This window comes from Zalophus californianus, chromosome 5 (genome assembly GCF_009762305.2).
Source record: "Zalophus californianus isolate mZalCal1 chromosome 5, mZalCal1.pri.v2, whole genome shotgun sequence".
Classification (NCBI taxonomy): Eukaryota; Metazoa; Chordata; class Mammalia; order Carnivora; family Otariidae; genus Zalophus; species Zalophus californianus.
The window spans coordinates 92,811,728-92,832,802 of record NC_045599.1 but is presented as its reverse complement, the minus strand read 5'-3'; the positions used below and the strand labels follow the sequence as shown (position 1 = coordinate 92,832,802).

At 49.5% G+C, this 21,075-nt stretch overlaps 1 protein-coding gene across 1 annotated transcript in view; it reads right to left on the bottom strand.

Annotated features, from left to right (window-relative positions):
* SH3PXD2B (SH3 and PX domains 2B) overlaps positions 1 to 9,539 on the bottom strand; it is a 101,165-nt gene extending 91,626 nt beyond the window's left edge. The window contains exon 1 of the mRNA XM_027606906.2: positions 9,306 to 9,539. Coding sequence (XP_027462707.1) covers positions 9,306 to 9,380 — 75 coding nt within the window. The 5' untranslated portion in view covers positions 9,381 to 9,539. The remainder of the gene's footprint in view (positions 1 to 9,305) is intronic.
* Between the last annotated feature and the right edge of the window lie 11,536 nt (positions 9,540 to 21,075).

The window sequence follows — 21,075 nt, the reverse complement described above, 5'->3', positions numbered from 1 at the left end:
GGCCCACTCAGGAGCCCCTGTGTCCTGCTGGCTCCCCCCCCACCTGTCAGGCTTCATCTCCATCACTCGAATCTCTCCAGCTTCTTTCAAACGCACCACATACCGGGGTTTCCACTTCTTTGCCTTCTTGTTCTCGGCCCGAAATCCCCTCCCCTTCCTCCACTTGCAGCATCCCTCCCCGGCTTTGGCTTTGTGATCAGCCTTGGGTCACCTCCGCCATGCTGCCTTGTCCAAGTCTTCCCCAGAACCCAAGTGCACAGGCCTCTGCTCATTCCCCAAGTTCCAGACTAGCTCTGAAACATCCTGTCTGCCTGTCTCTCTCAGGACACTGACCTCCTTCAAGTCCGAATTCCTGGTTTGTGTATCTGTAGATCATCCCTGCACTTCAAAGTGCCTGGCCCCTGGAGGGATTTATATTTCTTCAGTGAATTCTCAAGAAACATTGTCACTATTACAAAGTCCAAAGGTTTCTTAGTTGTTGTGTTTTTTTGTTTTTTGTTTTGAAAGGGGTAGTTTTTTAGAATTGCCAAAGTACAGGATGCCCGGTAAAATCTAAATTTCAAATAAACAATGAATAATTTCGTAGTCTAAGTATGTCCCAAATAGCACACGTGTATCTGAAATTCAAATTTAACTGGGCATCCTGTTAAATTTGGTAGATCTGACAACCCTAAGCCCTGGGACGGCCTGAAATAGGCCTGCAGAAGCAGGCGGTGGGGCTCTGCCCACCTGCACACAATAGATGCATCACTAGTCCCTTTGCCCTTCACCTCCTGAAGAAGACCCTGGGCTTGGGCTCAAGGCCCACCTGCAGGTTTGCATCTAAACCAGCAAGTATGGGAGGAAAACACGCTGCAGTTTGGAGAAGGGGGCAGAGGAACAATGGACATGTGACAAAGGCTGGACCTGTGGGCTCCCGGGAGAGTCCCAGAGGAGTGAGGTACACTAGCCCCTGCCTACCGGCCCACTATGAGACACTGAGCTTCCGGAGTCTATTACAGCAGCCAGTCCCCACGTCACGGCAGGGGGCAGCGAGGCCGGCTCCACCCAGCGTCAGGCTAACCCTGCTGACAAGGGCTCTGGGGAAGGGACCACAGGGCCCCAGTTTCTGGGCATTACCCCAGCCCAGGAAGCTCCAAGGACAACTGTCCCAGCAGCACTGTCCTCAGGCATTCTGCACAAAAGCCCATTTAATTTCCAAAGCCAACCACTTCCCAGAGGAGAAGGCTCAGGGCCAACAGTGAGTGAATGACAGAATCAGACCAGAACCCGGTCTCTGAGTGCAGAAGCCACACTCACAGCCCTCCAGCCACATGGCCTTCTTAATAAGCCTCAGCCTCTCTCCTTCGGCCAGGGACGGGTGCCCATGACTCACTGCTTGCACCCACCAGGCTGACAGGATACTCGGCCAGTGGCTGTCCTTCTCGCAGCAGCACAGCTGGCCTTCATCTCCAAGGGGAAGGAAAAAACCGAGTCACTCAAAGCAAGACCGTTCCCCCTACCACAGCCCTTTCTCCCAGGGAGAAAGCACGCACCATTTGCAATCAGGATAGGAGTGTCCTAGATATTCAAAAGTACCATGAATGGTGCGGTCCCCTAGTACTTTGCTGGCAGTGTGTTAGCCAACTGGACTTCATTGCTGACCCCCGTGCACCTCCGGGTGGGCTAACAGTGAATGTATGAAAACCCAGGGAGTGGGTTGTGGGGCATACCTCTCACCTGGATGACCCTTCTTGTGCCCTGTGACCTCAGCGCAGACCACAGAACCCCGGCCTGCAATTCTTTCCAACCCTCCTCAGCTGCAGGCGTTAGGGAAGGAGGACCTGGACCCGCTGAGCAAGCAGCACTTTAACTCGAAAAGCATCTGCTCAGGCCTTCCCTCGAGGTATTTTAAACTCATTTCTTTCCACTTCTTGGGCTCTCGCACTGGAAAGCCACATTCAGAGACCTCCCTCTGCAGCGGGAGTGGGGGAAGAGTCTCGGAGGCCAATGCCTCCCTCGGGAGGACAGGCTCTCTGAGGAGCTGGAGAATCCCACTGCTTCGGGACAGGACGGGGCAGCAGGATGTGGGAATCTGGCTGGAGCCACCCACAGCTTGGCATGGCTTCTTTTTGAAAATGAGCATTTGCCGTGTTTTGTTTTGTTTTTTTTCACTAAAAACAGGAATATGTGTTCACTGCAGAACATTTGGAAAACAGAAAAGCACAGATGAGCAAAAAAAAAAAAAGTGACATATTTTATCAGCTATATTTCTGTGCTTATACAGACACATATTTTCATCCTTCATTTGTAATCAGGTGGGAATCAGCCCGAGCATGTTGTTTTGCAACCAGCTTTTACGATGTAATATTCCCATGACAGAAGACAGAATACATTTTTACCATCTTGATGGTATCCTAGCATGTGGATAGAGTACATTTCATTTATCTTGTTCTCCACTGATGGGCGTTTAAGTGTAAGTAAGTAAGTCTTTTTACTATCATAAACCATACTATGTTTGTATGTTCCTAATATAGCTCCTAAGGATGGAGCCCTGACTATATGCTGGGCCCATTTAATCCTCCCATCAGTCCTATGAAATTGGAACTGTTACTATTCCCATTTTACGGAGATGCAGAGAGGATGCATCATTATTGTGAAGTCACACTGCTAGTAGGTGGCAGAGCAGGGATTTGAACCCAGACTGTCTGGTGTCCTTTCTCTGCTCACCAGAAGCATGGAATGACACAGATTCAAAGTCTGAACCAAAGTGACACGTAAGTAATCTGAAGACATGATCGCTCCATCCACCTTGATATTGAGCCAGCTGCAGGAGCCTGGAGTGTAAGGAGCAGGCGGGGATCTCCTTGCATCCAAGGGCCAGAGGGGTCAGGATGGTGCAATGCACCTGATAAGGTTCACTCTTTTTCAATCAGAAGAAAGCAACAGCCATTAAAAAAAACCCAGCCTACCTGAGGGGCCTTAATGCCTACCTACTACGCTACTTCTCTGTGACACAGACAGGGCGCATGACAAGAACGCCCCTGCAGAGTAGATAGGCAGGCTCAGTCTTGCTCCAGGGCCTACGCCTGCGGCTGCAGGGTGTCCAGCCTGGGGCCAGCACCCCATACATGCCTCTTGAATGAAAGAGCATGGAGAACACTGTAGCGTGGCCTCACAGCAGCAGGTAGGAAAGAGGCACAGATTTGGATCGCAGCTGTTATTATTGTCCATATTATTTTTCATGACTACTGTCACTGATTAAGTGCCTTTTCTACATGATGCATCAGGCTGAAAATCGTGTGACACGAGTTAATCTTCACAATCGCCCCATACCTGTAGATAAATACTATTACACGCTCCTGCCCCCATTTTATAGACCCTCGGGTAGCTCATCTACAAGGTCACCAGCTCAGAAGTGCTTGTGGAGGACTCAAAGCCAGGTCTTCTCATCATGAAAGAACTGTGCTAGTAGCTGGCATTTATCCCTCCGGCAGAAGGCACTGAGTATATATATACCCATAAAGCCCACAACAACTTCCTCTCAGGAGGAAGACGCTGTACTCATTCTACAGATGCAGAAACTAAGGCTGGTGGTTGCGTCAGCCAAGGCCATGTTTATCTCCGACACCCAAGTGTGCTGCTCTGCCCTGCGTGTTTCTGCAAAAGAACGGGTGCCAGGTAACCAATCGGTGGCTGGACACAGAATGCAGCTAATTTGGGCAGCAGGGGCACACTTTGCTCCAGACCACCGAGCTCGCCAGCCAGAGGCCTCCCATAGACTGAGACGAGAATGCTGGTAACACCTAATAAGGGTGTGATGTACCCTACAAAACCCAACAGCTCAGAACAGTGACCCCCGGGCTCCTAGAGCCTGGCAAATGGAGAAGGGAGGTTTCAAGGCTGGTGGCACGGGATCTGCCACCCCATCACTCCAGAGGCGCAATCAACTCAGAGCTTCCTGGGGCGAGAATGATGATGGCGGCTGCCTGTGCTGCACTCATCCAGGAAGAGGAGGCAGTAAGATGAGGGAAGGGCCAGGAGGGGGAAACCGGGGTCTAGAAGGTAGGTGACACACCCGAGGCTGCCTGGCACAGGGGAGGGATCACGGGGCTGCCACCTGTCCCATACCACATATGCCTCTGGCTCAGTCCCCATGCCTCCACTCCTTGCTGTGTGACCTCAGGTATAAGCCTTCCCCTCTCTGAGCCTCCAGTCGCAAGGGGAGAGTGGGAACGCTAAGGTAACTACCTGAAGGATTAGGATCTTGCCTGTATAAAATCATACCAATTTCCAGAAGACAAATAGCTCAATATACCGAGAAAGGGGCCAAAGACAAAACAGGCGAGTCACAGGAGGAAATGTAAATGGCCGGTGGAGGTAGGAAAAGGCGCTTAACCTGCCAGCGAGCTGGGAGATGCGAAGGCCACGTGAGATCCTATTCTGAGCCCAGCGGATTGGCTAAAACTAAAAAGTCCAACCATTCGGGGTGGTAGCAAGGACACACAGCAAAGGGGTGTACAGACACTGCTCTGGGGGATATAAATGTCCCGGCAACCCCACCTCAGGGACATGTGCATGTAGTAGCTGTGTGGACCTGGACTGCTCGGGCACCCTAGAAGTCCCCACCACGAGCTAGAAAAAACAGTGGTCTATTCAAACCGAATATTAAATAGCAGTTAAAATGAACTGGGGCCACATGTATCAGCATAGATCTCAAAAGGACAGTATTTTTATATAGTTTTAAAACATTCAATACAAGATTTGGGGCAGTGTTCAAAAGGTAAGAACATTAAAAGGTGCATAGGGCTGGGGCAGGAAGGGGATTGACTGCAGACAAGTCCCAGGGATCTTCCTGGGGGTGACGCAAATGTTATAAACCTGGAGTGCCGTGGTGGTCGCACAGCTCTATAAATTCACTAAAATAATCAGCAATCCATACGCTTAAAATGAGTGAATTTTATGGCTTGCAAATTATACCTCAATAAAGCTGTGAGAGAAAAAAAAATCCTATCTAATAGATCTAATAGTCTATTTTTTTAAAAGATTTTATTTATTTATTTGAGAGAGAGAGAATGAGCAGGGGGGAGGAGCAGAGGGAGAGGGAGAAGCAGACTCTCTGAAGAACAGGGAGCCCAATGCAGGACTTGATCCCAGGACCCTGGGATCGTAACCCGAGCCGAAGGCAGACACTTAACCGACTGAGCCACCCAGGTGCCCCTCTAATACTCTATTTTTAATAAAAAGTGCATGGGGATGATAAACACCAAATGCAGGGCACCGGTTCATTTGGGGGAGGGGAAGAGTTAGGGAGGGTACACAGGGGTTTTGCATCTGCTGTGCTTTATTTCGTAAAAACCAAAAATAACGATCTGAAACATAGCCAAATATGAAGATCTGACAGAGCTGCATGGTAGAGTTAATTCATTTCATGTATTTGTATGTTTGAAATAGTGTATTAAAAAGTACCTATTTTAAAGGACTGTGGCAATTTTCTAATTATGCAGAGAGGTTCATCCAGTGCCTGGCCCACAACAACTGATCAAATTTCAGCTATTATGATGACTGCTGCTGTAACTACTACTGCCATCTTGCTCCTCTTAACATCTAAAGATCTCAAGACAGAGGAGCAAGCCAGCATCTCTTGGCTCCTGCAGACAGGGACTCTCTTCTGAAGCCAAGGCTTCTGTATATTCCACTCCAGCGCAGGAAATGGGGTGATCCTGCAAAGCCTCTAGGGAGCACTTCCTCCTCCCCTCAAGCCAGATAACCCAGCCAGGGAGGGTCTCCCCAGGGCATCACCCTTGAAAGCCCCCTTTCCATGCATTCCAAAAGCCCTGGGCTCTGGGGAAGGAAAGTGCTAGCACAGAAGGGGAGCAGTTCCCTACGCCTTCACTCTCCCTGCCTCTCACAGAGGCAGGCCACTCCAGGGGAGCCTCTCCAAATCATGGTGTCGTTGATATTATCATCCACAATAATCCCTACCCAACTGTTGGGGTCTCAGAGGTCCTGGGAGTTTCTGTCCTTGCATTCTCCAGACCTGGCCTGTGGCTCTGCCCCTGGGCCCACTGATTGTCTGTGCCCAGAAGCGAAGGCGGGCTGGGCATGGAGAGGGTGCAGCCCTGATAACAGAGAAGATGTCATTTCAGGTGGAACAGGTGACCCAGCTCTCTGAGCTCAGGTGCGGTTCTCCACATCTATAGGACCTGTGACCTGTTCCTTCCAAGGCAACTGAGTGATGAACAGGGGGTGGCCAAGGTAGCTGCAAATGGGGAGAGGGGTGGTCTGGAAAATTAGGGGGCGTGCCCAACAGAATTCTCCGTAACTGATTTGTACATTCTAACACAGTGGTTGGGGCCGGGGGGCCGGGGGCGGTCAGCAGGGTGTGGTTTTAAACTCCTGGGGGCCATGTCTGGAGATACTGTTGGTTGTCACAATTTGGGAGGGGGACGCTACTGGCACCTAGTGGATAGAAGCCAGAGATGTTGCTAAACATCCTATAATGCTCAGGACAGCCTCCCCACAACAAAGAAGGATATGGCTCAAAATGTCAACAGTGTGGATGTTGAGAAATTCTGCCCCAGAGGAAAGGAACAGAATTTACAACTTGCAGATTATAGAAGATGTTGTTCAGAGAGATAAGTCAACCAGCCTAAGGTCACACAGAGGGAAATGGCAGGGCTCAGGACTGTCCAACTCTCCTTCCCATGCTTTCTCTACAGGGTGGCTGGGTCAGGTTCGAAGAGAAGGGTACCAAATGGGATGAAAGTCTAGGCCCACACTGATAGCAGCCTCCGGGTGCATTTCCTCCAGAGTGGTGGGGCAGACATGTCTTGAGAACAGGAGGGGGAGGCACCGGCACTTTCTGGTGGGTTCAGGTCCCCTGCCATCATGGCACTACATCTGCCCTGTTCCTGTGGATGCCTCAGGCTTCAGTTCAACCCATCGCCCCTCTTCATCTGATGATGATGAACCCAAAAGCCTGGATACCAGGGAGGGGGCCCCCTTGAGTCACAAGAGTGACTAAACCCACATGCAGAAAAACAAGTTTTTGGTGAAATCCCTGCACACATGACTTTGGCACCTTCCCATTCAGAGTGACATGGACACCATGGAGCAGGGAGGCAGGCCCTCACAGCTATGGCATGCCAGTCTGGGTGTCACATGGTCCCTCCGCCTAGGAAGTGGGCACCATCACCCCCCAGGTACAGATGAGAAAACTGAGTTTCAGAGAGGCTACACGGCTACCAAGTGGAGGCCAAGATTTGAACCCAAATCCGTATTTTAACTTGTTTCAAGGGGCCCCTAAAAAGTGATGGAAAGCTAAGCAAGATTCCCCTTAAAGCCTCAGAACCTTCAAAAAGCCGGCGGGGATGGATCTGATTAAGCAGAGGATGAAAAGCCACAGGGCAATCACAAATGATGGCAGACTTCCTGGTTCTTAAGGGGACTCTGCTCTAGGAAACTATGAAGGTATGGGATCTAGGAAGTCGTGGGCTCTGGTGGAATGCCACTTTTTGGGGTCCAACAGACTTGGACTGACATCCTTGCTCTGCCTGTGACTGTGACCTCAGGCATAGGACCTCACTTTTCTGAGCCTTAGTCTCCTCATCTGTCAAATGGGCTCAAGAATCTCGGCCTCATATGCATGTGCTAAGAGCAGACAGGAGAGAATGACTGGATGATGATGCCCAGTTTGTGGTGGCTGTATCTATTCTGGTTCTGCCAGCTCACAGACTGGGTGGGAGGCAGCATGGAGAACTTTAGACTTCCTCTTGTTGCCATGTTGGTGAAAACTGTCTTCCTACCAAAAAGGCAACTCAGTTACACACTCAACAAGCTCAAACAAGAAACCAAGATTTGGCAGCACTTGAAACAGTTAACAAAAAAAAAAAAAAAAAAAGGATGAAAAAAAAGACAATTCAGCTCTGCTCTGGAATCAAGGGAAACTTCACTCTATTTAAAGATGCCACAGGTCCAGGAAATAGCTTCCCACCGCCTGGCTAAGGGATGAATAACTGGCTTCCCAGCCAATAACAATACGGACTCACACAGCACACCCTTTCTCGTGGAGAGTGCTGAGTGGATTCCGGCTATCTCCTTTCAGGATTTTATAGACTATTCGCGGAGGGCACACAGATCTGCTTTATAAGAACGAGCCTCTTAAGAAAATAGATCCAGAGAAGACTTGCAGGGAGGCCAAGGAGCTGAATTTAGCCAGCCAACGCCCTTTGCTATTCATTGTTCTACACTTCTTTGTTAGGATTTTTTCCCTCCCTCTTGCTCTTTTTTCCTTCCTCGTTAACTTCTCTGCAGCTAGGCGCTGCCACTGCCCCCTTCTCACCACCAGAGACACCATAGCCCCCTTCCCTCCAGTAAGAAGGCCTCCCCAAGACCTCACCTGGTCCCAACATCCCACAGACCCATTACCCCTCCACCCAAAACCTCTGAGGTGATCCCAGGGCCCCTTGAGCCCAGATTTAGGTCCTAGACTGCTGCAGAATCCATTTCCCATCTGGGGGTCACCGCTTGCCCTGGCACACCTTTCAAAGGCAGGGAAGGCCTGAATGCAGCTCCATGTTCTAGAACCTGCAGCTTCTCTGAGCCTTAGCCTTCCCATCTGCAAAATGAGGCTACTGGCCCATTTTCTCAAGTCCTTACCAGCTCTAAACAAGACTCTCATTTTATAGAGGGAGGTACCAGGAGAAAACTTTCCTGCATTTTTAAACAGAAGTTATTGGAGAAAGAGGGCAGGGACTTTTTTTTAAACCTTTTCACGGTGCAGGCACTCAAAGGATCCATTCTCAGAGATGGCTCGGGCTGGATCCTTCAAAAGGACGCAGCCAAACTTGGCGATCCCTAGAGGAGCTACCTGTGGCTAGGCACTGCGGGTCTGGGTGCCTCTGGACAAGGAGGCACAGGGCGGACGGCCTGAGAACAGGAGCTTCTCTATCTCTTTTCCCCCCTCCCCCTCTTTCTGTCTCTCTGTCCCCTACACTGGCTGGGGCCCGACTTTTCCACAGATGGGCCGGAGGAGTGGTGGGGGGGGGACAAGGAGGAGACGGAAAGGAGGAGAGGAGCTGCAGAGGGGCGAGCAGGGGGCGAGGCGGGAGGACGGAAAAGAGGGGAGGAGAACCGGGCAAAAGAGAGGAGGGGGAGGGGGAGGAGCTGGGAGAGACCCAGGCACGCAGCAGCAGGGCCGAGGGGGAGAGAAGGGGAGGGTGGCGAGAGAGCAGACGGTTCGGAAGTTTTCAGAACCCGGGGGCTCTCGGTCGCCCCCGGCGGGGCACGGACTCGAGGGGGCGTGGGGGCCGCGCGGCACTCACATAATGCTTGTTGGGCACCCGCCGCTTCTGCACGTCCAGCACCTTCACCTCCACGATGCTGCGCCGCGGCGGCATGGCCGTCCTCCGCGGGGCCGAACGCGGGTGCGGGGAGCGCGGGTGCGGGGGGCGCACTGCCGCGGGCGGAAAGCTGGGGGCCGAGCTATCTGATCTGCTATCCGGAGCCCCTGCAGATCACCGGCCGAGCTCGAGCCGCCGCCGCCGCCACCGCCCTTCGCTCCGCGCGCCCTGGGGCCCGGCCCGCCGCCGTCGCCCGCCCCCGGCCCGCCCCCGGCCCGCCCCCCGCGCCGCCGCCCCGCCCCCCTTAAAGGGCCCGGCCCAGTTCCCGCCCCCGGCGCGCGGACCGGGCTGGCTCACGTCCGGCCTCCGCCGCGCCTTTGTCCCGGCGCCCTCCCCCGGCCTCCGGGGGAGGGGACGGGCGCGCATCCGCAGGCCAGTCACTGACTGACCGGTCGATTCATTCCCGCACTCGCTCAGCTCAGGAGCCACGGCCCAGCGCCGGATCTGTGGGCCGGGCTCCCGGGTTCAAACTCGGGCTCTGCCGCTATCTATTCCGTGGCCTTGGGCGAGTTGCTTAACCTTTCCGGGCTCAGTTCCTTCATCTGTAAAATGGGCCTAGTACGACTGCCTGCAACCAGGGCTGTCCTCCCCCCCATGTGAAGATGCATGTGAAGCCATTGGCATTGTCTAGCCACGGTATAAGATGTTGGCAGTTTTAAACCCAGACCCAAGCCTTGGGGATTCAGGGAGTAGCGAGAGGCCAGCAGCTTCTTTTCCTAAGTGTACACTCTGAGAGATGGGGAGAGAGGGAGATAAAAATCACAACAAATGCAAGTACAATATAATTGCAATAATAGTAGCGTAATAAGGTGGTGGAAAAAAACGTGGGGCAGATGCGAGCTTGGAAGAGAGGCCATTGATTCCCAAATGTGGAGCACTTCCTCCATGCCAGGGGCAGTGCCTTCTGCTTTTCTGAAATGTTCCTTTTGAATGCTCAAGACAACTCTGGGAGGAAAAGGTGTTTGGCCTATACTACAGAGGGGGTGACTGAGAGCAGCATCCAGACTCACAGAATTGGTGGAAAGAACCCATCACTGTCTGGCTCTAGGCGTATTTCACAAGCTAAGGTGGGTGCGGCTGTTTCACATTTCTTCGAGTGCCTCCTCGCCCTGGCTTGGCTCAGAGTCATTTTCAGGTGGTGGCTGAACAAATGTCTGAATGAATGTATACATCAATGCAGGGATAGGAGACTGGCCAATGCTGTTACACTAGGAAGCAGGGGCTCTTTCCAACAAACTGCATCACTCCCCTCTAGGCCCGAAAGAACCCAGGGCTCCTTCCCACCCTGGATCCAAGGTCAGCCTTTGAAAGACAGTATGGGTCATCTAGGGGAGAATGCTTCTTTGCAGCCCTGGCCAGGTTCCTGGATAGTTGGGTGCTGATTCGCTTTGGATCCACCCCCCCCCCCACTTGCCCCTCCAACTTCCTTGCCAGGTTTTACCAGCCTGCTCTGGCCCCAGAGAATGGCCTGTATGGATTTCATGGATGGGCTCCCTGTACTCAGCTTCCTGTTGGGCTTGGCCAATAGGAGGCCCTGGCAGGAGACTGAGGGCAGAAGAAGAGAGAGGTCTAGGTATAATTTTCCTGAGTTCTCTTCCTGCAGGGTTGTGCTTACCAAAGGTGGCCTTCCACATACCTTCTCCCTCAGGGTTCCTGGAACCACTTTTTTCCACTAAGGGTGTTAAGAGTCCTGCTCTTGCAAGCCCTGGATACTGCACCATCCCCTCTGGGTTCCCCAAGCCCTGACCATACCTCTGTGAGTGTACTCCCCAGTAAACTTCCCTGGTGACCCTGCTTGAGGGAGGCATCTGTTTCATGCTGGGACCCTCGCTGATAGCATTTCTGTAAGGCACATTCTTCTGAAGCACAACTGCAAGTCAAGTTACTTAAAAATGCCCAGTATGTGGAAGGCCTGGCTTTTCTGTTCCTTTTACCTCATCCTCTGAATGAGCCAAGCCTTCCTAATAAGGCAGAACTACAGAAGGCAGACGCTAGAGGAAATCTGTGAATCAGCCAGCTTCCTCGGTTTTCCCAGAAAGGCGATGCGACCTGGCCGAGTTGCACACGGAGAGGCCAAGTTGGGTCTTCAGCCCTCCTGGGCTCCCCTGCTCTGCTGTGGCCTGGGAAGACAGATTTTCCTCTCACCTGCCTGTAGCAGAAGATGCAATAAGTTGCATCTTTCCATGCCCTTCCTTTGTCTCTCTTTGTCTTTCTTTTTACTGTAGTAAAACATACATGACGTAAAATTTCCCATTTTAACCATTTGTAAGTATATAGTTCTGTGGCATTAAGTACTTCACCTTGTTTTGCGGTCATCACCAACATCCATCTCTAGAACTTTTTTTTGTCTTCCCAAATTGAAACTCTGTACCCTTTAAGCAATAACTCCCCATTCCTCTTTCCTCAGCGGCTGGCAACCACCATTTACTAAGTGTTTGACCTTGCGCAAGTCACTTGACCTCTCTGTACTCTATCTCCTGATGTGTAAGATGGGAAAGGAATAGCCACTGACCTCATTGGCTTGTTCTGGAGTCTAAATGAGATAATACACATAAAGTACATGGATTTTTGTTATTTTGCTATTAGCTGATCAGAGACAGCTAAACGTCTCCCGTTAAGTGCATCCAAATCTCAAACCTAATTTTAATACTAACTCTGCCATGAACTACATCTACTCTTTCCCAGTCCTGATCCTCTTTTTAGTCCCTGATTTTGTGTCCAATCTCAGCTCCCACCAGTTGCCTCTGTTCTCCCCACATCCCCAAAATAGAAATGACTTGTGATCTCCAGGAGGAAATATATTCTGTTTTTTCCTATGCGTATATCTTAGGGTAAGCAATTCATTTCCCCACCCTGTCTGCCACTAACCTCTTATTCAGCCTTCAAAGCCCAGCTTGGATGTCACTTCCTCCAGGAAGCCCTCCATCCCAGATATATAATTGCTTTCCCACCCCTCCTCCAGCTATCACTGTTCCTTGTCATAGCTATTATTACCTTTTTATAGATCTGATTCTTTTGCCAGACTCTGAGACCCCAAGGAGCTGGAACGGGTCTAATTTGTTTCAAGTCCCCCAGCATCTGGCACAGACTAGCATTGAGAGGCCTCGAGGAAATGCCTGTGGGATAAATGAATCCATCTCCATCTCCTTAACTCTAACCTAAATTCTCTCCAGGGCTGGGCTTGCTTTTGTCCCTACCCATTCCCCAGAGACCTCTTCACACCAAGCTTCACTGTGTCCACACTCCTGGGAACCCTAGCATTTCCCTTGATCGGGGTGTAAAGAGAACAGGGCAGAGAAAAAGGTAATTTTGCTGCCTTAGCTGATTTTATTCTTCTGAATTTCTGTTCTAGAAGTGCATTTTGCAAGCTCGAGAGCTGCAGATCATAGAAAATCAATGCTGAAGCTGACAGACCGCAGAATTCCATATGGCAGGTTTATTTGGGAGGAGGGCTACACATCCAAGGGGCATCGAGTCCATCAGCCTGAATTAGGCTCTGATCTTTTTGTGATTTTTGATGTCTGCCTGACTGTCAGGCTGTACTTCTCCCAAATCCCAAGTCTCCAGGATGGACAGCCAGGCCCAGGGAGCTGAGGCCCTGCTCCTTTTTTACCTCTCCTCATCAACCATCTGAGATGGAATCAGGCCTCTTTCCAGGACAAAGGCAGGGGACATTGAAAAGAGATTCGTCCCTCTGAGACTGTTGTCTGATTGACTGGCACAGCAAGATGCTCACAATGAACACAGCCGAACCTACAAATGCTCAGCGGCCAGGCACATGTGGTCCTCTGAACTAGATCATGGGCTGGAAGGAGGTGGGCCTTAGAGCAAAGTTCCAGATGCCCAGGCTGCAGGGCAGAGCTTTGGGGGTGGGGAGGAGCTTGAGCGAAGTTACATTTCGGGGGCTGCAAGAAGGAAAGCACAGCTTCCTTCCATCTTCCCCCTTTTCCTGGCTGTCATAATTATCTTCCTCCTAAAAGGATGCTCTGTCCATAATACTCCCCTGCTCAGAAACCTTCACTGGCTCCCACTGCTCATCGATGTCCATGTGCTAGAGATTGGCATTCAAGGCCTCCATGACCTGGATCCTTTAGTGCTGCTTTCAGCCCTACCTACTTTGTGTTTATAAATTGTGCCTATATCTGTCCTTCCCCACTTTGTAAAGGGATGTGTGGGTAAAGGGATGTGTGTGTGTGTGTGTGTGTGTGTGTGTGTCTGATCACCTCCCGGGTGTTATGTATAGCACCAGACATTCCGCATCCATTTCTCTATCTAATTTATCCAAGAAACCCACCGTGTGTGTTATTTTCCCCATCTTAAGTGAGACAAACAAAGCTCAGAGAAGTTGCCTTGTGCCATAGCACAGAAAAATGAAGAAGCTGGGATCTGAACTCAGACCTATTGGGTGCCTGACCCATGTTCTTTCCAGAAGCAAGACCCCACTTGAGGACCGGACTGATGTTTTCTTCATGTTTGTGTCCACTTCTCTTCATTAAATAGATGTCTTTCTGCTACAGACGGAATGTTTGTGTCCCCAAATCCGTGTTGAAATCTAATTCCCAATGTGAGGTTATTTGGAGGTGGGAATCTCCAGAACAGGATTAGGTCATAAGGGTGGAGTTTCATGAATGAGATGAGTGCCCTTATCAAAGAGATTCCAGAGAACTCCCTCTCCCCTTCTACCATGTGGGGACATAGTGAGAAGGCAGCTGTCTGGGAACTAGGATGTGGGCTCTTACCAGACTCCAAATCAGCACCTTGGTCTTGGAATTCCTAGCTCCCAGAACTGTGAGAAATAATGTTTCTGTTGTTTTTTAAGCCAGCCAGTCTATAATATTGTTATTGTAGCCCAAATGGACCGACAGCTTGAAAGCCATTCTCTGTCTCCAGCTGGATGGGTCTTTAGAAAAGGCAAGTTAGATAATACCTATAAAAGCCAAGGCCTCACGATAGCCAAGCCCCACAGGGTCTGGCTTCTGCTGTCCTCTGGGCCTCATTTCATCCCCTCCCCCTGGCACACTCCCCTCCAGCCACTCTGACCTTCTCTCCATTCCTAGAATACCCACCATTTTGCACATGCTGTTCCCTCCTCCTGCAAGGCTTTCCCCTCAACTGACCCATTCCTGTCTTTTAGGCCTTCATTTAAATGTCATCTCTTCTGAGAACTTCCCTAAAGTAGCCCCCCTCATCTCTCTCCCATGTGCATTTCCTTCATAGCACTTATGACCGCTGCATGCTTTTACTGATCTGTCAATAGAGCATCAGCTTCATGAGGTCAGTTCTGTCTGTCTCATTAATTCTCTGCAACGCCAGCACAGTGCTCGTGGGCTCGTAGTAAGTGAGTAGCTGTTGAATAAATCGATGGCTTTCCTCTCCATGATAAAGGCAGGGCCTCCTCTTCCCCACAGTGTCTGGACCCCTGGCAACTGCTCAGCAGATGCTTGTCGAAGGAATGAACGGATGAACAAATGGACGTGTGAGTGTGCGAAAGATCAGGTCGATCGCAAAAAGGGTTTGGGCTACATTTCAGGTTAACGGGCACATATGCCAGAGACCTCTGAGGGGACCAAGCCTGGTGACTCTCATCTTGTTCACAGAGCCTAGAGAAACTTGCAGAAAGATATTAAAACATAGAGGTCACCTGTCCTTGAACCGCTTCTCCCAATCAGACTGGGTGCATTTCCTCATTCAGCCACAGGGTGGCAGCCAGCTTGTCACTGCTGCCAGGGCACCCCCACAGTCCTGCCCCAGGGGCAAAAATTACTGTTTGATCATCCCCAGTGCTTCCCACAGCCCACGTTGCCAGCTGAGTCTAACTGCTTGGTTACCCTATAAGTTTGTTGCATTGAATATGAAGGTTATGGTTCAACCTTGCCTGTTCAGATAAAGTGTGCCAGAGCATGATCCCAAAGTGCAGGTAGCCCAGGGAGACTAGTTATGTATTCACTAGTATTTATTGATTGCTTGTATACAAGTATTTATCACTTGCATATACAGTACTTATTGGGCTCCTAATATGTGCCAGGCATTGCCTGAGGTGCTTGGGATACATCATTGAACTAAAGGTAAAGATCCTTTTTCTTGTGACACTCACATTCTAGCAATAAACATGAGAAATAGGGAAATTGTATAGCACATTAGAAGGTAAAAAGTGTTAGGAGCAAAATAGAAATAGTGCAGGCTAATGGGGACTAGGAGGCTGGGGGTCAGGAGAGCAGGAAGCAATTTTCAATAGGGTGGAACAGGTAGGCTTCATTGAGGAGCTGACTTTGAGTATAGACCTGAAGGTAATGAGTGAGCCATGACTGCGCCTGGGGGAAGAACCTTCCAGAAGGAGGAAACAGCCAGTGCAAAGGAGGGAGCATGGCTGGCATGTCTAAGAACAGAATGGAAGTCAGTGTGGTTGGAGGGGAGCAGGGAAAGGGAGGAGAAGCAGGACACATGGGGTCAGAGAGGTAATGGGGTACTGACTTCCAGAAGGCCTTATAGGGACCATGGAGAGCTGGCTTTCACCCTGAGGGGTAGCGTGATCTGATGTATGTATCTGATTGCTCTGTCTGCTAGCATGAGAATAGATCCTAGCTCTCCTGGACACGTGCTTGGATTGTGGTCTTCCACCCCCTTCCATTCAGAGTGGGTTATGTGACTTGCCTGGCCATTCAAATGTGACTTGCTTGGACATTGAAATGTGAACAGAAGCAAAGTGTATCACTTCCAGGCAGGAGGGCCAATAGGCAAGTTCACCCCTACTCTGTGCCTGGCAATGCTCCAGATAGTGACTGCTCTGCCAGCTTGGAACCTGGAAAGACGATGATGGCGCTATGGTCTGAATGCGACCCCCACTGCCCACAAGGTGATGATATTAGGAAGGGGGGGCCTCTGAGAGGCAGAGCTTTCATGAGTGGGATTAGTGCCCTTATAAAAAAGGCCTGAGAGAGCTTCCCTGTCCCTTCCACCATGTGAAGACAAAACGAGAAGACTCCAACCATGCTGGCACCCTGATCTCAGACTTCTCAGCCTCCAGAACTGTGAGAAATAAATTTCTGTTGTTTATAAGCCACCCTATCTATTGTATTTTGTTATAGTAGCCCAAATGGGCCAAGACAGATGAGCAGAGCCCTTCTCCAGATCTGGGCTGAATGTGAGTGTGGAGCAAAATGATTGCTGGTGAAGTGGCTGGGCTTTTTGGTGTTATTTGTTACTGCAGCATAACCTGGTCTATCCTGACTGCTGCTAGAAGCAAGGGGTGATGGGGAAGACCTGCTAGGAGGTTACTTTAATCCTTCAGATGAGAGATGATAGTGGCCCAGACCAGAGAATTGACAGTGGAGATGCTGAGGATGGTGGGTTCTGGATATGGTTGATTTTATCCTGTTGGGTGCTGGATATTTTTATATTCATATAAACATTGTTGAGCTTTGTTCTGGGATGCAGTTAAGTTATTTGGAAATAAGTTGACCCTTTCAGATCTTTATGAGGAAATAGCAGAGCTGCATTTAATCTAGGGTTAATTTTTCCCCACTACTGAGGCAAGATCCTTCTTAGATAGCTAAATGATGCCTTGAGGTCATTTAGAAATGGATGGGAACCTCACTGTGAGGTTTTCTGCTTTTGCTGTTGCAGAAAGGCACTATTCCTGCCCCTGTGTGGGCTCTGTGCACCTTTCTCTCTAATCTTTGAAGGTAGTGCTTTGCCTGGCCTTGGGTAGTTTCCTCACATGCATGTACTGATAAACTATCAACTGAATACTCAAAGGGGACCCTCTAGATGTCTGGAGTTCTCTCTGAGAATCTTTCTTCTCTCCAATACTTTGCTGGGCACATTCCAGCTGCCCTGGCTTCCCTACACTCCCAGCTTCTCTGCAACTCAGGGAGGCTGCCAAGGTTTCTCCTCCCTGAGCTGTGGTTGGGGCATCATAGGGCTCCCCTCAATTGTTTCTTTCCTCCCTGGAGTCACTGTCCTTTGTTGTTGATGTCAAATATCTCGACTGCCATTGTTTCATACATCTTATCTCACTTTTTAGTTATCGCAGATGGGAGGGTAAATCTGGTCTCTGTTAGTTCATCTTGACCAGAAGCCCTGTATTGCCTTTTGATACTGAAACCATGCAAAGGATTGCCCATCATTCATGAAACAATGCTACTGAAGGCAGGAGAAATTGCCTGATCTCTTCACATGGTTGAAATCAATTTCAAAGCAATAAGAGGCTCATGTGACCTATTGGCAGCCTAATTTTCTTCTTTTGGTAGGACATCAAATAATGCTGTCTATAGTAATTAATGGCATTTTGGAGTTGATAAAACATAACATTTCACGGTCTGTGTCTGAGGATTCCAATACCTGGAATCCTATGGGTCTATTTCTGTGGTCTGTTGTTTCTGCTGTTTCTGGTTTATTTTTGTCTTGTCTCCTCATATCTTCAATTTTTTTGCCTAGACATTTTATTTGAGAAAGTATTTGTAGAAATAGTTTGAGGCCTAACATGATATTAGCTTCCTTCATAAAGGATTTTGGGGTTCCAGGCTTACTCCTGCCAAGTCAGGCTGCAGTCTTTTCCATGGCTGGCTTCCTTCTGATTCATGCTTATTCCTAGAAGGGAGCCCATGGAGTCCCAGCCCAAAGGTGCTTTACAAAGATTCCTACCTTTGGCCGGGATTCTAAGTTATGCCTACCTAGCACCTTGAACCTGACAAAAGGGCAATTTAACCTCTCGATTGGTCACATTGGCAAATACCTCCAGCATAAAACTGGTCCCGAGTTCTTTGGTCACCACTTTGGATTCCTGGCCTAGGACACATATATTATTACATCTTTGATGTTTTTTGGGAGATTTAAAAATATTTCCAGCTTAAAAAAACTTCTATTACTATTAACTTGCCATTAATATCACACTTGTATTTTGTTAATTTGCTTATTTATACAAACATTATATTGCATTTACCTTGGGCCAGGCACTTCTAGGCAGTCTCTATATAACAAGTCAATCCTCACAGCAGGACTACCGGGTAGATACTATTTTTGTTCCCATTTTGCAGACAAAGAAATTGAAGTACAGAGAGATTCAATGACTTGTTCAAGGTCTCACAGCTGATGAGTGGCAGACCCAGAATTGGAACTGAAGCTGTCTTTCTGCAGGGTTCACGTGATTATGTCCATGGCTGCTTGCGAATTTGTGGCCACATCGGTGACTAGTGTATGAAGGGACCAATTGTCTGCTGGCTGCCCTGAGAAGGTCATGTTTAAGTGGAGAACTGATGGGTAAGTAGGACTCACATAATCACAGGATTGGGTGGCAGACCACAGGTCCAGAGATGGAACATTCAGGGAATGGTGGGAAGGCATTTGAGATGCTTTCCCTCCCTTCTCCCAGAAGGACGACTCCCCGGCTGGCCTGTGGGATCGAGCAACCCATCACTGGAAGCTCTGGCCACTTGGTGACACATCTCTGAATGGCTCCCCTCCTGCCCTTCCCTCCTGCTCCCTGACTTCCAGTGTCCAGCAAAGTGGCCCCCTTAGCCTCCAGCTCTGCTTTCCCAGGACTCTAGGCTGGCCAAAGGGGTCCATTCAGGAGCTGTGAGGTGGCGTCTCCTTCTGGAGCAATGAATGGCAGAAAAGGATCAGACAGACCTGTGGAAAGAAGCAGGGATGGGAGGTGAACACAGAGTCCGGGCTTCCTTTCAGGCCTGGGTTCAGAGTCTTCTGGAGGCCTGACTTATCTCTGCCCTGTAGTTAATCAAGACACCCTGTGTTCCTTTAGTCCCCCTTTGTACTTAATCAGTGTAGTATGTATGAAACTCAGGCCACAGGTGGAGGCCAAGACACACCTAATTTCTTAATTTTCTTAAATCAACTAATTGTTAATGGTCTCTAACCTGGTGGGTTGTTGGGTAAATTAATCTCAACCACTCTGGAGGCAACCCCTCCCCTAGGCTCTAATGGGGCAGCTTCTTTCCAGCTGTCTTATCCAGCCATTTTTGTGAAGCTGCCCATGGCTCTAGCCCACAAGGTCCTCTCATGTCCCCTGCTCAACACATCCACACTCTGCTAGGGGTACAGGATCTCTGGTAATCCCCAGGGTCTCTGCAGAACACCCATCCCTCCTCAAGGTGCAGCTCGAGAGGGGACACAGATCCTCTCTACAGACCCTCTTGCTGCCCGCAAGCCTGGGGGAGGAGGGCTCTTTTTGTCCTGGGGGAAATCCCTTGGTGATGCCCATCAGCCAGAGAGCCCAGGCACATACCGGTGTGCAAACAGAGTTGGGTGTATTACCTGCCGGATCGAGCGGGACACACACATTGGGGAGCTGTGGCATGTGGGTAAGAGAGGTTAGGGAGCTTATTAGAGAGTTGGGGTCTGTGTTAGGGGACGTAGGGATTTGTTTTGGATTGAGTGCTGTCAGAAAGTGGGGTAATTAGGTGATTGGGTAGTACTTTTTGCCTAGGAGGCAATAGTCACTCAGGTGAGTTGGGAGGGGATGTTTGCTCATTTAAGGGATTGCTTGAGAGTCTCTGTTTTTATCTCTGCTTGGGTGTGACTAAGAAGTGGCCTTTTTGGTTCTGTTCCACCACCATCACAGAACATCCTCATCTGACATTGGTGTTCATCCTGAACATACACAGCCTGGCTGGGAGCAAGGGACCATCCAAACTGTTTCTTTCTTATTTTTGCTCTTCTTCAAGCCTGTTCTCATTAGGGGAACTCTGTTCTTCCTCAGGTTTGGGAAGGAAAAAAGCCTTGCTTCAAATCTCCTAAGAGGCAAGTAAGCCTGGAGCCTACTACCTGCTTGAACTGGAGAGAGGAAGCATGTCTACAGAGAGGAAGTAGGAATTCATTTGTAGATATGTGTTTCTGGTCTCATGGGCTTGAGGTTTCTGCTGAGTCTAAACTCAGGGACCTAATGGCAGGAGGGGGTTTGTGCTTTAGAGAACCAAAGTTCAGAGAAGGAAAATGTGGGGTCTAAGGTATATAGCTAGTAAGGGTTAGTAAACTTAGATTCTAAAAAGTAGTTATTTAGTTGTAGACAGTCATTTTATGTTGGGAAAGAGGTACAATTTGCCTTGATGATATGAATCCTAGGCCTTGATGTGCTGGAGAAAACATTGCAGTAAAATAGATACAGCAGAAAAGAAAGAAACAGAAAGAAACCCAGGAGAGGTGGGGTATGTTACGACACCCATCTCCATCTTTGATAGATCAAATAGACAGTACACACAGATACAGAACAGTGATTCTTGATCTTTTTTGGAGAATCTAATGAGCTCAAAGAACCCTTGCTTCAGAAAAATGCACTTCTGCAGGTACACTGGTATTTTTCACATAACTGGAGGGTTCTTTACATGCCCTAGGAGTTCCATGAGTCCCTGATAGGGAAGACTTCAATCATAAACTAGCCTGAGTTGAGCAATCAGACTTAAATTTGAATCTCAGCTCCACGCCTCTTATTGTGCGACCTTAAAAAAGTTATTGAACACCTCCGAGCCCTAGTTTTCCGATCAGTACGTGAGGATTACAATAGACATTTCTTGCAGGGGGGTTTACGTGAGCAAACAGGTGGAAAGGGCATGGCACAGAGCCTGGCGCATGGCAAGCCCTCCATGGAGGGTGGCTCTTACTACTGGTATCATGGACATACATGGAACTTTCTACTTTGCAAGTAAAGAATATACCTTCTTTATGTTGCCCATGCACCAAC